The 17,002-nt window shown below is 35.5% G+C and overlaps 2 protein-coding genes across 3 annotated transcripts; both read right to left on the bottom strand.

Moving 5' to 3' along the window:
- Positions 1–1,125: 1,125 nt before the first annotated feature.
- Positions 1,126–9,133, bottom strand: LOC132627740 (amino acid transporter AVT6A-like). The gene is made up of 5 exons (XM_060343301.1): positions 8,641–9,133; positions 6,690–6,842; positions 4,406–4,609; positions 1,816–2,281; positions 1,126–1,659 (listed from the first exon to the last, which is right to left on the bottom strand). The coding sequence occupies exons 1-5, from the start codon at positions 9,038–9,040 to the stop codon at positions 1,527–1,529; spliced, it is 1,356 nt and encodes a 451-aa protein (XP_060199284.1). The 5' UTR covers positions 9,041–9,133; the 3' UTR covers positions 1,126–1,526.
- Positions 9,134–13,306: 4,173 nt separating this feature from the next.
- Positions 13,307–16,322, bottom strand: LOC132627739 (uncharacterized). 2 transcript variants are annotated; one of them, XR_009577969.1, is made up of 5 exons: positions 15,877–16,322; positions 15,038–15,233; positions 14,841–14,927; positions 13,942–14,224; positions 13,523–13,662 (listed from the first exon to the last, which is right to left on the bottom strand). XR_009577969.1 is itself a non-coding variant. In XM_060343300.1 (4 exons), the coding sequence occupies exons 1-4, from the start codon at positions 16,089–16,091 to the stop codon at positions 13,513–13,515; spliced, it is 648 nt and encodes a 215-aa protein (XP_060199283.1). In that variant the 5' UTR covers positions 16,092–16,189; the 3' UTR covers positions 13,307–13,512. The 2 variants fall into 2 exon arrangements, 1 of the variants encoding a protein (XP_060199283.1); XM_060343300.1 differs by lacking the exon at positions 13,942–14,224 and having other exon boundaries at positions 13,307–13,662; positions 15,877–16,189.
- Positions 16,323–17,002: the final 680 nt, after the last annotated feature.

Raw genomic sequence — 17,002 nt, 5'->3', positions numbered from 1 at the left:
CAGCAATTAGAATTGGAACCATCAACTTGAGAGAACCTCTTATATTGTCCAAAGAATGATACTTATACTACAAGGTAGAAAGACCGCCGTTTTTTTAATTTTGTCGGTTGTCGTAATAAAATGGGAAGCTTAAAAATAAAATAAATTTAATGATATGCTTTTTTCATGACAATAACAGTATGTGAATAGGTTGTATACACCTTTACTATTTCATCATTAGCTACATCTCACTAACATAAATACTGAATAATTTTACCTACTGAAACCTATCAGATAATAAAATCTTTATTAACAATTTTATTTTGTTATAATTTGAATTGTGATCTCTCATAATTTTCACCCGCTTCATTAATGATTAGCCACAGCAAGTGATATTCTTTTATCCCCTGCCTCCTCGGTGGCGTGCTGGAATAATAATACTCAAGTCAAGCTGGAATAGCATGAAGTGGCTAGAATAAAGCCATTCCAATAGACACATGGTACAAAATGTCAGTCACAAGTTAATAACAAGGTTTGGGTAATTCCAAATGATGGATGGATAACGATGGGATTGTATTAAAAATAATCTAAAAACATTACTAAGCGGTAGAAAAATATTTGGCACTTTTGTGTCAAGTTTGTCAATGTTCACATTGTAATGCAACATTTGGCACGCACGTCAATGCCTGCTTAACCTATATAGTTTTCCTCTTCTTGTATTCTTACTCTTTGGAATTCTTTTTACAGTTTAACTCGTACTATATTTTCCTATGTGTGTTGTTGGGTGGGGGGGGGGGGGGGGGGGGTGCATGTCTTGGTTTAGAAGATACCAAAAGTGTTGGACAATGCCAGACCAGCAATTCTGCCTCTGAAGCCTTCTGGACTTTCGAGAGCAATGAGTATTTAAACTTGTGGGAGAAATTTTAAATAGAAGGGGATGGGCTGCAACTTGGATTTGGTTTAGTTTAGTCCCTTGAAAAACTAGTTTTGGAAAATAATTATAAATAGAAATTGTGTTTTTAGATTAGCTTTGAGAATGGGTTTTATGTTTTCATTATTCCCTTTTCTCTATCCTCTTTTCCGGAAAGAACTACGTTATTGGATACAAAGAAATAGAACGTACAAACAAGATCAAAAAGAACAATAATAACAAAAAACACATAGCTGCTAAGATCTTTCATCGCTTTAAATGAAAAATCACAAAGCGCAATTTAAAACTTGTATCAAGACAAGAATTTTACAGAAACGCTCAGTTTCATAATGTTAACAAAAATAAAAGAGCATAAAGGAATAAGCTCTCCATTGCAGATTACAAATTTTGTGTGCTGTACAGAACATGGACATATTCCTGCATGTCACTGTTCCTCGATTCCTAAACTGTTCTATACGATATCCTTCCAGTTGATATTCACATTTTTGGAATAAACTTGGCATCATTGAGGAACCAAAAAATCAGTTAACTGTCCGGAAATGCGATTGACTATGAACCTTAATCTGCCTTTGGCAAAGATCTAAATAGCCAAAGAATCCAATTTTTTCGCATTCTTCTAAGCTTCAACTCCAATATTGAAAATACTGTAAATGTCGCTGCAGATTGCCACAGTACTTGAAGAAACAGCTAATAGTATCATGACCCATGACACTAACCTGTCTCTCTTGGTTGCAATCCCATGTGTATCCCTGATCAATGGCAAAGGTGGGAAATTAATTTTGAATATGTGACAATGATTACACAGAATAGTTAAATACTTTTCAAGAATTTTCATCAAAGAAGCGATTGGACAATTAATAAGCATTAAGATTCATTGTTAAACCAGCCTGAAAAGGTGTACTCACCTAAGGACAATTGCAGCAGGGAAAATGAAACCAACAGAGACAGTAGCTGTGGCACCAGTAAACTGGAAGGCATCCCAGATGCTAGGTACACAATTTGCTCCCAAAAATATGAAACAGATAAGAGCTGCTGTGACTGAAAAGAATCTGCGATTATCATAGGCAATAGGAATTGCATATGGGAAAAAGAGGCCATCCATATTGAGGCGAAGGGAAAAGAAGACAATTGGGAAAACAAGCATCAAGTGTAGCACATAGCTCACTCGCACCACATCATTAAGTAATGAGCTGTAAGGAATCCCAAGTTCACCATCAAAGTTGGCGAGTACATCATCCAAGGTATGATCGCCAAAGAGAAGGAATCCAAAAAAGCTGGTCGCTACATATACAGTTGAGCATAAGACAATTGAAGTCCGGACTATTGACTTCATCTGGCTGCCATCTCTTAGCTCATTCTCTATAGGATGTACTGCAAGTTTGCCACATTCATTGAAAAGAGTATTAGAGCTTGTACTTTGTATTAGAATCCTTTAGCCACTCATTGAGCATTTATGAAGACTAACATTTAGGACAACGCCTTGTCTAGCAAGTGAGGTTTCTTTTGCTCCATTTTGGTTGAAAAAATAGCCTAGCCTTATTAATTGAAAAAATATAAAAATATATGTCTTGCAAAGAAAGAGCAGAAATGAACAATGCGTTTTTCCATTCTTTCTGAACCCTGTTTCTGTTTCTTTCTGTTCCTATAATGCTGCATGATTATTGTACAACCATTAATTAAGCATTTTGCTCTTTTTCTGATGCAAATGAACTTCCAAGAGAAGTCCTCTTTTTTTCCATTCGGCCACAGCACCAAGAAGTCACCCACTTGCAATATGGCACTGTCATTCTACCAGACCTCTATGCAGGGAGAATCAACTCCAAGCAGAAGTAGACCCAAAAGATATTAATGACAAAGTGTGGCCAGATACAACTAACAAATGTAAAAGTGAGAAATTTGCAAGCTATTGACTTATAGCCCAAGACATAGTGCTGAATATTACTTTTAGGAATAGTAAGTTTTGTTGGACATGCAAAGAATGAGAACAATTTTTCCAGGAGTAAAAGTTTGATCTTTCAGGACCATGAAATGTGACTATACCCTATGTCACATGGATTTGGGTATGGGGAATGTGCCCAGTACGAGGATGGTCGATTTTGCAAGTTTTCGATGCATTTGAAGGGTCTGGACAAAGTATCCATACCCATTTCATGCCCGTTTGACATAAGTATGTCAAAGAAAATGAAGATTCTGTGTAATATTATCCTAGAGCCAAATGTAGTATTCCTTACAAAGAAAATTGAGGTATAATTTTCTTAGCCTGAAAAAAGAAAAGACAGAAAACAAATATTTGACAATTGCATAAATTCAAAATGCCTAATATTCCTGAATTAATTAAGTTTAATAAGTAACGAGTAGCAATTTCACTTTGATTCTTTCATTTACATTCAAAAGCTTCAGTTTTAAAGTCTTCTTCTCTTTCCTTTTTTTTTGGGTGTCTATGTTACCACGACAAAGTAAAACTGACTACAGAAAGGTTTCAGCTCCTTTTTTTTCCAAAACTAGAGAACTTTGTTGACAAAGATCGGAGGTATTTGGCCCCCAAAAGCGATTACGGTTTTAGATCCTTGGGAAATCCCTTTTCTTAACATATGTAGAAAATCACCTACATGTCCTCACATAGACATCCATGACTTCAAGCTCTTCAAAGAGCTGCTAGACTAAAATGCAGAATATATGCTTAGGAGAAATGTATGACAAAGAAAACCTAGACATTACTCAGATTTGACGATGCTCAGATGGATGTGTGGGTTTATTAGGAGGGATATGGTTAGGAACGAAGTTATACGGGGCAAGGTGGAAGTGGCACCCGTGGCAAACAAAATGAGGGAAGCGAGATTGAGATGGTTCGGACATGTGAAGAGGAGGTGTCTGGATGCGCCAGTAAGCAAGTGTGAGAGGTTGGCTGTAACAAGAGTTAGGACAGGTAGAGGTAGGCCGAAGAAGAACTGGAGGAGGTGATTAGACAAGACATGACACGGCTTCAGCTTATTGAGGACATAATCCTAGATAGGAAGGTGTGGAGGTCGAGGATTAGGGTAGAAGGTTAGTAGGTAGCCTAGTATTCTCCTTATTAGTAGTATCAGTTAGTAATCGCGTCGATTCTTTTCTTCTAAGTGTAGTACTATCTGTTGTTTCACTTGTTTTTAATCTTGCTACTTTATTGTCATATTTTTCTTGATATGATGCTTCAAATTCTTTTCTTCCGAGCTGACGGTCTATCGGAAACAACTTCCCTACCCCACAAAGGTAGGGGTAAGGTCTGCGTACATCCTACCCTCCTCAAACCCTCCTTGTGGGGCTATATTGGCTATGTTGTTGTTGTTGTTGTCATTTTAAAGCCTTTAGGAAATTTCATCAGCATGGTTTGGGTGTGTAAAGTTCACATCAGAAAGGATAATTGAATTAAATGTCCGCTCACTTACAGAGAAGTTTAGTATTAAGGTTATTCTTTGACTATATGCGTATAAGTGATCAAAGGAAACTAGAGCTTACTATTGTGATGGCAAATATAGGCAGTAACAAGTACTGGAACAGTTGTGAATAGCTTCCAGAAAGACGCCTGATCAACAAGTTTAGGCAGCAAGCGAGGCATTCCGATGCTTCCATTAATGAACTTAACAATGACTATTCCAGCTGTGATCACCACAAATACAACAGCCAAAGCGACTGACAAGGCTGATGTGTATCTCAATGAATCTGCCCAACACAATTGAAAAGTAATTATTATTAGTGATGGAGGGCAGATAGTGCATTTACAGGCAGATATACCATCTAAAAGTAGAGAAACAAGTGAGGGTGGGGCGGAGCCAGGTAGGTTTAAGGGGATTCACCGAACCCCTTCAGCGAAGAATTACACTGTATGTACAAGGTTAAAATTATTTTTTATGTGAATGTAGTAGATGTTGAACCCCTTGGTTTTTTTGTATATTTACTTCTTCATATTTTTTAACCCCCTTCATGAAAATCCTGGCTCCGCCTATAATATCGTATGGCCAGCTGATTTAGATAGACTACCCAAAAACAACTGGACTATACATCCCTTAGACAAGGAGAACCCACCTCCTTCATTATAAGAGATTAGACTGTATGATAAATGATTAGCCAATAAAAAACTTATGGCATGGACATAGTGGAAGACATGTGGAAAGTTTCACAAAACTATTGTATTTTATGTAGTAATAAGTTGGGTAGTGTAATCAAGCTCAGCTGATTATTTTCTCCGTTAACTAGTTTCTAACACTTGAACTTTGAAAATAGAAAATAAAATTAATACATATCGCGGAAATTTGGTTTATTTACCATCACCAATACATCACTAGCACTAAAACTCAAGTGCATGATTGGCATGTCTACTGTGAGGTGATATCTCGCTTTGAATGATCCCTTAATCGTTTTTACTCATTCTTGGTTCTCATGAGGCCCCAGTTAGCTAATAGACACATGGATTCTCAACTTAAAGCTGACTTTCACAAGATATCCACTCACAAATTGGAACTAGATCCCTCAACTCATATTAGAATTTAGCTGTTGAAGTGCGAACAAATTTTTTCCCTATGAATGAAAAGAAAAGGGAAATGCATTTATCAAAAAGGAAAGGAACTTATTTATGATTAATTTGTGTAGACTCTTGATAGAGAAACTTACTCCTTACAATTCATTCCATGTGACCTATTTCCTTGTTGTCAGCTTATAACCTTAATTCTGTTGGGAGAAAATTAGCACTCCTCTATTCCCTATCACTCTAACCACTTTCCTTTATTCTTTTCTTTTTGTGTTCTGTATCACTCTATCCACTTTCCTTTGTTCTGTCAGAATTACAAGATTGGATCTAAATGAAAAGTCAGTCCATCACCATATCTTCAGATAACTCGAAAGAGTTGTTACTTCATATTGCAGATTCTTTGATATGGCAATTTTCTAAGCACCATGCTTTTCGAACTTGTTAAGTCTCATATTAACCTTATCTAACTCTAGTACAATAAAATGTACTACATTCCTTAATTTAAGAAAGTAGTCATAGACTCATGGAAGAGTAGCGAATGTGAAGCAGTAATCATCTCCCTTTGTCTTGAATGCTTGTTTTAACAACCAAAAAAAGTTCCAAGAGCCTCACTTTATACTTCCACAAAGTTATCCTCTTCTATTATTTTTCTGATTCAAAAACTATAAACCTGCAAATATTTTCATTTAACAAACCAGTCAAATTGAAGATGGACAAACAACTCTTGGATGGACGGAAAAGAATTGGACATTCATAACATATATAATACCTTATATAGTAATCCAAATAAAAAATCTGTTTTATTCAACAAACTTACAACTAGAATATACATGGATACATTGGGTGTGGAACAAGTTTGTTTCGGAAAAGAGAGCTTGAGTAGGGGAGATTACTAGGACAAAGAATGAATTTACGGAGTGTCACACTGATTCAAAGAGAAATTAGCTGTGTTATAGCAGTATTTTAGATAACTCCAGAAATTCCGAGGATGACAAGTTACCTTGGTTTGAGCTATTAGATGTATTTGAAGATGATAATCATCAAGTGCACTTGAGAAACTTCCCATAATTTGTTTTTAACAGGTAACATATAGAAACTTCCCATATTTGTGACTACAAATACAGTTCATTTTCTATCTTAGCAAGGTTAGGACATCAACCTATTTTCCTTTTCTTCCCAGAACCCATGTCACAATTCCTATAAGGATATAAAACTAGAATAACATATGAAGCATGGGGAGGGAGGGAGAGATGATGGGTTGGTAGGAATACTCACCAACGCGTTTGAATGAAATAAGAGGAGCAAAAACAAGGAGTGTAGTAAGAAGCAGCAAGTTAGCGCGTGAATTCCACCAATGTTGGCCAAACCATTCTTCCATCACACCCGAATAATGCACCCCATCTGATGAAGTTCCGGACAAAACATCACCTGCAGTACAAACGTCAAAGCATCTAATTTAACATCAGTTTGGACATCCATTTTCGCAATTTCTGCAAAACTACATAAGAAGTACTACAAACAACTATTTTTTCTTGTAGTTAAAAGTACTTTTATAATGTCTGACCGCCCATAAAAAACAGTTTAATTCCTCAAATGTACTAATGTTATATAAAATGGGACAGAGAATAAAAATTATGAGTGATTCCACATAGCATAGCTTAGCAATTACCAGTTTGCTTCTCATCACAAACAGACCCTTCTCTCTCCAAACTCAAATAACAAAGAACTAATCTTGTCAAAAGATCCAATAGTATGAAAAAGAAAATTCAAAGCCGTGAACTTTGTTAAAAAAACTGAAAGTGAGAAATAACAAGTACTTCAACAAAATCAATAAATTTCAAAATTTAAAAGAAAAATATTAATCCCTCCCTTTCAATTTGTTTAGGTTACTTTTCTTTTTAGTCTGTTTAAAAAAGAATATCTTTTTCCTTTTTTGGCAACTCTTTAATTTCAACTTTTCACATGACATGTTGATCACTAGATTAAATGTCATTTTAGTACATTCTACATATCTTTAGTTAACAATCACAAGATTCAAAAGTCTTTCTTTACTTTCTTAAACTCCGTGCCACAAACAAATTGAAAGGCAAGGAGTATAAACTGGAAAAAGAAAATTCAAAGTCGTGAACTTAGTTAAAAAACCTGAAAGCGAGAAAGAACCAGTATTTCAACAAAATCAATAAATTTCGAAATTTAAAAGAAAAATATTTATGGGAAGGTGTTTGATTGGGAATAGGGTTTAAGAAAAAAAAAGGAAAATTTTTGAAACTTGTGATCTAAAATAGATCATGTTCATTAAGGGTAATATGGACATTTTAAAGTTAAAATGTTACTCCTCTGTCTCAATTTATGTGTCACACTTTCTTTTTTAGTCTGTCTCAAAGACTATGCCACATTTCTATATTTAGAGAGCTGTATGAGATTGATTTACAGCTAAACAAATATCTAAGCGTTATTTTGGACTACAAATTTCAAAAGTCTTCCTTTCTTGTTTAAATTTTGTGCCTAGTCAAATAATGTCACGTTAATTAGGACAGACAAAGTACTAAATATAGAAAGCTACCATTGTTTTTACCGACTAAGAGCCCGCTTGGATTGGCTTATAAGCTAGTTTGCTTATAAGTCATTTTTAACTTATTTGGGTGTTTAGTAAAATAGAAAATAGCTTAAATTAAGTTAAAAAGTGCTTAAAATAAGCCAAAACCAAGAATTTACTCAACCCCAATTTTTTTTTCGCTTAAAAGCCATTTTAGTTTGACCAAAATTTTTACCCTTTTATCCCTTATGTTTTCCGTTACTTTCGATACTAACCTTACTTAGAATTTTAAGGTAACTGCTAATTTATAAAATAACTTTTAGGACTTAAAAAGTACTTTGAGCTTGTTTGGATGGGCTTAAAAAAAAAAAAAAAAATTGGGCTACCCAACTTATTTTTTTTGACTATAAGTTATTTTCAGTTTATAAGCTGCTTTAGATAAGCTAAGTCAAACTGACCCAATTATTTTTTTGAGCTTATTTTAAGCATAAAATGACTTTAAACTGGTCAGTCAAACACTAAAAAAAAGCTAAAAACGGCTTATAAACAACTTATAAGCCAATCCAAACAGACTCTTTAAGCACTTACGCTTAAAAGCCACTTTTTTACGGCTAATCCAAACGGGCTCTAAAAAGAAAAGTGTGTCACATAAATGGTAAGGAGTGAGTATAATGAGGTGAAGTGAGGTACCGATGATGATCATGTAAACAACAAGAGTCCCTAGATTATTAATCACAATACACGCTTGCAACAACGTCCTCCCAAACCCTCCAAACGCATCACCAGCAAGTCCAGAATAAGATACCGCCTTAGAAGCTTTAGTGAATCTCAACAACATCTCAATTGACTTCTCCGTCAACACAGCAGCAAGTACAATAACAATAACACCTGGAATTGCACCAAGTTGTTTAAGTGTAGCCGGAAGTGCCATAATTCCTGCACCCACAATTGTACTTGAGAGGTTGAACACGGCGCCCGAGAAAGAAGCGCCGTTAAATCCGGCATCCGAGTGGACGGAATCGGCATCTTTTTGAGGTAAAAGAGGGGCCGTTTTAGGGCTCCGACGGTGTTTCCGGTCCGAGTAAGTCATTTTTTTGTAATTTTGGGGAAGTTGTGGGGGGTTATTTGCAATGAGCAAACAAAAAGAAGGCGTTACATGAAATGTTTACGCGGGAAGTAAGTTAAACAACGCTTTATTTAAGGGTTCAACCAATGAGTCACTGCCACGTAATATAGTGGGTCCTAGGAGAATTTTGGTGCCTTGTTCCCCTTCATGTGCCAACCCGTCACGTATATAGTCTCTCCGTTCACGTTTACTTATGTCTTACTTGGCACATTCTTATAAAGCAAATTAAAAAAAAAAAAAAATACTGTATCATCCTTAATTATTACTATAAGTCATCTCATTCATTGAAAAATGAATTATAAGTAAATAGTACTTAATGAATAGGATAAAATAGGTACAAAATGGAAAATTTTCTCTTAATTTTTCCAACTGAACAAGTAATAAAGACATCTATTTTTTATATAGTGACTAGTATATTTAAGACGGAGGGTGTAGATAAAAAGAATTTCTTGGAAGTTTCAAAATTAAAAAAGCTTAATGAGTTAGGCCAAAATATCAAAAACTTAGACTTAATCCGTACTTGTTTATGGGCTAATGAAGTATTGAGCATTCATGTAGAAATCGAAAAAGAGACGTATTTAAAGGAAGTGTAATATCGGCAGTCTATCATAACGTAAATATTAATGATTGATTTATGACTTTAACTTATAATGAATAAGTTACACTGACATAACTTTATGATTGCTTCAGGACTTTAGTTAGAATTATAGATTATCGTTGCTTCAAGCTAGTTGAGTTTGTGGCTAAGCTATGGTTATGTACTAATCTCATTGGTGATCGATAAAATTTACTTACTTACCAAAAAAAAGACTTTATTTAAAATTATAAAATTAGATTATTATAATTTTGTCTTACACGAATGAAGAAGGTGCTGAGTCAGGATCTAGTAAGGAGACAACAACCAAGCTTGGTCCATTTGTCATCATTCAACGGTCTCTTTTTCTTGAATGGGAATGTAAACATTTTTTTGCGCGGATTGGCTTCTTTTTGGGGGTCTTTAATTTTTGTCCCTCAAATTGCTGGTCTTTAATTTTTATCATTTACTTAAAAAGGTGGTAAAAAATATCCTGAGTTTTTGGGTTTGAATCCCCGCTCAATAAAAAAAAATTCTCAAGATAAGACCTTTTAAGACGTAACTAAAAGTCTATCTTATAATGTAAAGTCTGCCGTCTCCGGCATAGGTTCTATGTAACTTCACCCGAATAGGCATTTGCAAAATTATTATTATTATTACGTTTTACTCTACTGGGTTTCGAACTCAAAACCTTATATTTTCGGCCACCTTTTTAAGCGAAGGCCAAAAATTAAAGACCAACAAATTGAGGGACAAAAATTAAAGACCAGTCCGTATGAAGGGCAATCGTGGAAATTGCCCGAATGTAAACAAAGAAAGAATCAAACAGGAAACGGCAGGAGTACAAAATGGAAGTTATGTCGATGTTTGAATTAAATTATTAAAAATACGAGCGATAACGTAAAATTATTTGAGTTTTGTAAAACACAACCGGTCTCAAATCTAAATTAAAGAATAATATCGCAATAAGCTAATAATTACAGAGAATTCATATAGTCTACCTCCAGTAATTTAAAATTGGCGTGTAGTAAATTGTTATACTAATAATGACTAGTGGCATGAGCTAAACAAGAAGGCAATGACAAAAGCCAAATAAATTATGCACTAATGCATATATCTGCTCTCTTTCAGCCGGTTATGTAGTTTCAAATCAAATGCAAGACAATAAAAACTCTTCTTTAAGGACAGTCGTTTATAGACTAAGACATGAGTATAAAGCAAATGTTTAGAAAGTTAACCTGACCCGTTTGGTTTATCATCAACTTTTTTTTTTTTTTTTTTTTGAAGATTATCAAGATCAACCGTATTAATGGGATCTCTGATAGTAAGTTCAAGCCATAGAAAACAAGCTTGTCTTAATAACATAAGTAAGGATTCGAAAGTCTTCGAAAGTCCTGTCAGCCTCTTCAATCATAAGCTAATGGATGCATAACATGTATATCATCAAGGTGTGTGGTAGGAAAAATTTGAATTTCTCCATCTTTAACCGGAGAGGTTTCGAATTCGAGCATCCAGGTGGAGAATTTCTTGATAAAAACACTTTACCCCTCCTTAAGGCCTACCCAACGAGAATCTGGATTAGTAAGGCTAGTGGTTCTGGATACCATATGGTTAAACAAAAAAGGGCTCGACGTAAGTCATTCAAATTATATAAGTTTTTATCAATTAATTACGTTAAATAAGCATGTGAAAAAAAAAACATGATTTTTAATTAAAGATATAAAAAGCAAGAACTTAATGTTCCCAGTCAGGGGCGGACCCATGTGTAAAGTTTGGGTGCTCCGGCACCCATTAAACTTAATCACGGAGTGTATAATTGTATAGAAAATATAAAGGAAACAAATATAAATAGTTAATAGAGCACCCCGAACTCAAAATTCCTGAGTCCAGCACCCCCGAACTCAAAATCCTGGGTCCGCCTCTGTTCCCAGTTTATAGAGCTTGGGCCAAGCGTGATACTTGGGACTCTCCAGCCCTTTCTGGCATCAATATCTTGGAGGGGAATTAATTTGGACTTGCGAGCTTCAAAATTCATACAGCTAACAAGTGTCGGTTCAACGGCTATAGGTTTTTTTTTTTTTTTTTTTTGGGGGGGGGGGTGCTATTTTACTTTCTTCTATTCATTTTTGGGCAGATATGCTTTAGGAAGACATGAGTCCTCTATCAGTTTTCACGTGATACTCTATCCGAATCGCTTTGCTTTTTAAAGTATGCTAGCGAAACCATGCAATAAAGGATTGCGTATCTGCTTTGTTATTCAGACGAAATCCTAACATAATCACTCCGGATAGAATTAGAATCTTGACATTGCACCACTTATATTCGATAAATAACCAGGAATGTTATTTACATAACACCACTCTAGTGTAGTATGTGTTAGAAAACTATATGAAGGAAGCGGAAAAAAGAAGGCTTGAGTCATGAGAACAACTTTCCTTAAAGAAGATATTGCCCGTATACATATTTAGGAAAAATATTGACAATCTTGTTTGAATACAACAAGCCACAAATATGATGCTTGCAAATTTTTCTGATTATACTTCATAGGGAAGTCACATTAATTTATAGGGCAAAAGCCAGACTTATTCCGAAAAGTCATTTTATTTCACAAACAGATATGTCCTTTTATTTTGAATTAAAATTTTGGATTTAAATTCAAATAAACTGATTTTCTGTTATAAAAATAAAATAATTAATTTATTACTCGCCCGGCTCAAGCCAGTCCTAGTATTTTATTTATTTAAATATATTAATACATATATATATATATATATTTAAGTTTTGTACTATCAAATATATGATAATATTTTTTTCATAAAACGTAAAAAGTAGACAAGTACTTAAAATAGGGCCAAATATGGCTTCAACAATCGATGCATTATTCACCCATATTTCCCTATTACATAACAAAGTATCAAACAGTATGTTAAGTATCAAACAGTATGTTCTACAGTAGTAGCTTATAGATTACAGATGACATGTGCCAAACATATCCAAAATAACCAGTTCTCCAAGTTACCAATACTAATTTCGATTTCAAAAGTAATAAAACATTGACTAAATGGAATTGTCCACATTAACGTATACTGATGAGCATTCAGTATACCAGTATTTCATAACAGGCAACCAGCACCACGTCAGTGATGATTAAATACAACGTTTCTAAGAAAAATCCTAAGGTGTGAAAGATATCTGTGTTTCTTAAATTCCGCCTAGGCTCATTGTTGCCTAATACCAATTCCCCTGAGCCAGAAAACCCCAGCGACATCGTCCATATTGAAAATGATGGAAGAATGGTTTTTGGAAAATATAAAAACTGTTTTTCAACCAGACACCAACAAAAAAAAAAAAAATAGTTTTTCAGTGTTTGCAAAAACCGAAGAGCTTTTCTTTCTTGGTGTTTGGTAGGAAAAGATTCTTCACAGGAAAAAAAAAAAAAAAAAAAGGGGGGGGGGGGGGGGGGGGGGTAATAGAAATCTCTACTTCAAAAATTTGAAGCATATGCCACCTAGTTTTCAACATGTCAACAATCAAGCTTGATTTCTTGTTCTCCCGTGATGTACTTGTAATCTAATTCTACTGTTCTAAATTTTGTGCAACTACAAGAGGGATGAACAAACTTTTACCGTCCACTTTATGGTAACTCACTAAAAATGTACAGAATGGTTCAAAGTTGATAGGATATATAGTTCATAGCAGTGCTACAGACTTTGATTGTACGCATAAAACACACGAAACAAGTGCTTGCTTTAAGGGTTTACATTAGCAATATATACAAGCAGTTAAGTAGCCCTACAAACAGGAACAGCTTTGCACTTACTGATTGATTAAAACCTATTGAGCTCGACCAGCATCACCCAAGTCACCGTACTCGCTTCCTCTTGGACTTCTGCTCCAAGTTGACCTCCTTGGGCTCTTTTGATGAGCCACCCGATTTGGCACCCACTGCAGAACTCCACAGTGCCCTTTCAACATCTGATGCAGTAAAACAGTCTCCTTTTGCTGATAACTCCTATTAACCAATTGTCAAAGGAGAACAAGATGAGACACCCTATGCATCAGAGGCAACAATATACAATGTACCACAGGTTTAGAGTAAAAGTTCAACCTAATTACAAACACTATAAAGGTTCTGTTTGGGTTTGGGGAAAAGCGTCTAAACATCAGAGGTAAAGAGGCCACACTAGGCCACTTCCTCTCAAAAGATACAAACTCTCAATCCTTCATAAGATTAACCGCTTAGGTAAATTTAGGAGGAGGTAGGGAATCTGTGAGGTCAGGTATCTCTTACATGTTTTTACTTCAAGAGATTATTGACATTCCAACTTGTGGGGATCAATCAGAACATGAAACTCAATTCAACTACCAAAAATACTTCAGGCTCATCACATGAATTTTGCCTTCTTGCTTCACCAACGTATCAGGTCCTTGACGCACCTATTGTGCTACTGGCCAAAGCATCAGTCTTTTGTCTCTAGTGAGGTCAACCCTATAGTCACGATGACCGCTTTCTCCCACCATCCTTGATAGTGCCTCTCTTAATTTTTGTTTTCTTCATCCAAAGGAAAGGACATCTGCAAGACTACAAGAGCCGTAAGCACACTTCTAGGAGTTACGGGTTGCTAATTACGGGTTGACAGTTGGCATTCTTTGATATCCTGGTGAAAGAACAGGAGAGGATTTTTCTGGTTCTTCGGAACATGACATGCATAAAAACAAAGTTTGGCACATGGCATGAAGAGATATAACCTTGAAGGAAACTTAAGGAATGCGGAGATACACGTGCTATGCAAGGACAGAAAACCACATACTTAATGACGTACAAGTATGAAAACAGGATAATGATGGGCTGGTATCCATGCATTCTTGTCCTAGCTAATCAGATTGTCTTTTGCAGCTAGAAAGAGAAAGCATCATTGTGCTATTACAAAACGCTTCCCGTTTGATAATGGCGCCATTACAGGAATATTGTGTTTGCGATCAGACTGTCATTCAGATAACAAGTTTGGAGTCCTACTTGCTGTAATCTGTATTACATCGAAGTCTAGGCCCTTTGTCAAGTATTCCAATGAATCAAACTTAAACGGTTTACTATTTGAGTAATTGATAATCTCATTCTCGAAAAATAGGCTAACCAACCAAGATCAAAGCATCATTATAACTAAAACATAGAGAAAAAGTCTAGCTAACCTTGGCTTTTGCCTGCAATTTGTCCACTAAGACTAGATACTGTTTCAAAGTATAGTCTTTTGAGTTACCGATTGCAGCAACCATTGCCTAACAAAACAGCATTTTCACATAAACCAAACAGTTTAGTACACTTCAATTATCAAATTGCAGATAACCAGATAGAGTTTTCCAGAGCTAGAAGGTCATGATATATTTACTTCATCCGACATAAACGGTGCAATATCTGGCGCATAAGCAGCCAGAACAGCGGAGGCAGTGGCTGGACCGACGCCTTTCAAGACAGTGAGCTCCGTAATAGCTTTCTTGATATCAGGTAGAGACTGAAATGCTTTCTCTGAAGCAGATCTCACAACTGAGTCATCCAGTGATGATACAAAATCCAACAGCCTAGGCCTGAATGACGTTTTATTATATGTTACTTGGATATTTTTTGTCGCCTTAAGTACAGTGTCTACAACAACAACAACAACAACATACCCAGTTAATCCCACAACGTGGGGTCTGGGGAGGGTAGAGTGTACGCAGACCTTACCCCCACCTTAGGTAGGGAGGCTGTTTCCAGAAGACCCTCGGCTCAAGAGAAAGCACTTAAGTACAGTGTCTAATGTAACATAAATGTAGTTATACTTCAAAATACACTTCAAATTAGGCAAGAAATTGCACAAACGGCCGAATACGTACACACTCTTCATACTTATAGTCGAGACCATGTAACATACTCTTCCGTTTCAAATTGTTTGTTTTACTTTCCTTTTTAGTCCGTTTTAAAAAGAATGCATCTTTTTTTTTTTTAGCTAACTCTTTAATTCCAACTTTCCACCTGGCATATTAAAGACCACAATATTAAGCAATATATTGATACATTCTATGTATCTTTAGTTAACAAACACAAGATTCAAAAGTGTTCTTTACTTTCTTAAAATCCGTGTCAAGTCAGAACCAGACAAACAAAACGGAGGGAGTTTTAAAACGGACTAAAAAGGAAAGTAAAACAACTATATTTTGGCATTTGCTAGATGAAGAGAGAAATTAAAACCTCCATTTGCCTCTGGTAAGCTTCCATTGCATGAGTTTAGTGAGTTCGGGAGTAGTGATGTAACTAGGGTTTCGTTGACGGAGAACACCGGCGAGTTCGTTCCGGTAGAAATCATCGAGAGAGACCAGGTTGGGCTTGTTAAGTGACTCGATATGGGCTTCGTAAGAAGATAAGGCCTCCTTCCATTGGCCCAAATCAGAGCATTTCAAGTCCATCGCCGGCGATAAAAGTTTGCAGCTTAAACAGGAACTATATATATAAATCGCGCCATTTTCTATACATGTTTACTATTTACATGCTGCCGCCACTGAGTTTCATTAAAATACAAGGTAGTCCACTAGGTTCCGAGAATTTGCTTTATTGACCTCGGGTTAGTTTGATTAATTTATGATTGCATATAGTTTTAGTTTGAAGCAAGTCTGTTAAAACCTATTTGAGGTTGTTTAGCTAACACATTCATATGTTATTGTAGTTTCAATTGAATCTATTATAGCTAGAGTAAAAAATGAGGGTTAATGCATATGCAGCCCCCCTGAACTTATTTCTTTTTTTTTTTTTTTTTTTCATTTTGGCACTTCAACTAAGTGTTGTTCCTATTGAAACCCTGAACTCATCCTCAAGTGTGTTTATCAAACACAATCTGACTTATATAGTATTCTATCTTCAATGTAGTAACGTGCTAATATATATTCTAATTTAATTATGCCTTTTTTTAGCTAAGATTAGCAGCAATTGAGAGGGGGAAAAGAGTAAGCTCTTAATTAAGCCGGCAGTGAAAGAGTAGAACCAGCAGAAACCGACATATTCATGACCTAAAGAATAGCTTACCACACGTCTAAAATGTTACTTTACATTCATTACCACAATTTATTTTTGCTTATAATAAAAATCAGATTTAGAAGGTTTGATAGACACACTTGAGGACGAGTTTAAGGATTCAATAGGAACAACATTTAGTTGAGATGCCAAAATGAAAAAAAAAGGAACAAGTTTAGGAGGCTGTATATGCATTAAGCAAAAAAGTTAACATTCATACACTACACAAATATTATGAGAAATTTCAATTGATGTTTTAATTAGTGCGAAGAACTAGGAATATATCTTTTCTCTCCTAAACCCCTTTCTT

This window comes from Lycium barbarum, chromosome 2, assembly GCF_019175385.1.
Source record: "Lycium barbarum isolate Lr01 chromosome 2, ASM1917538v2, whole genome shotgun sequence".
NCBI lineage: Eukaryota > Viridiplantae > Streptophyta > Magnoliopsida > Solanales > Solanaceae > Lycium > Lycium barbarum.
Note: the sequence above shows the minus strand (reverse complement) of the source record. Positions and strands in the feature narration are given on the sequence as shown.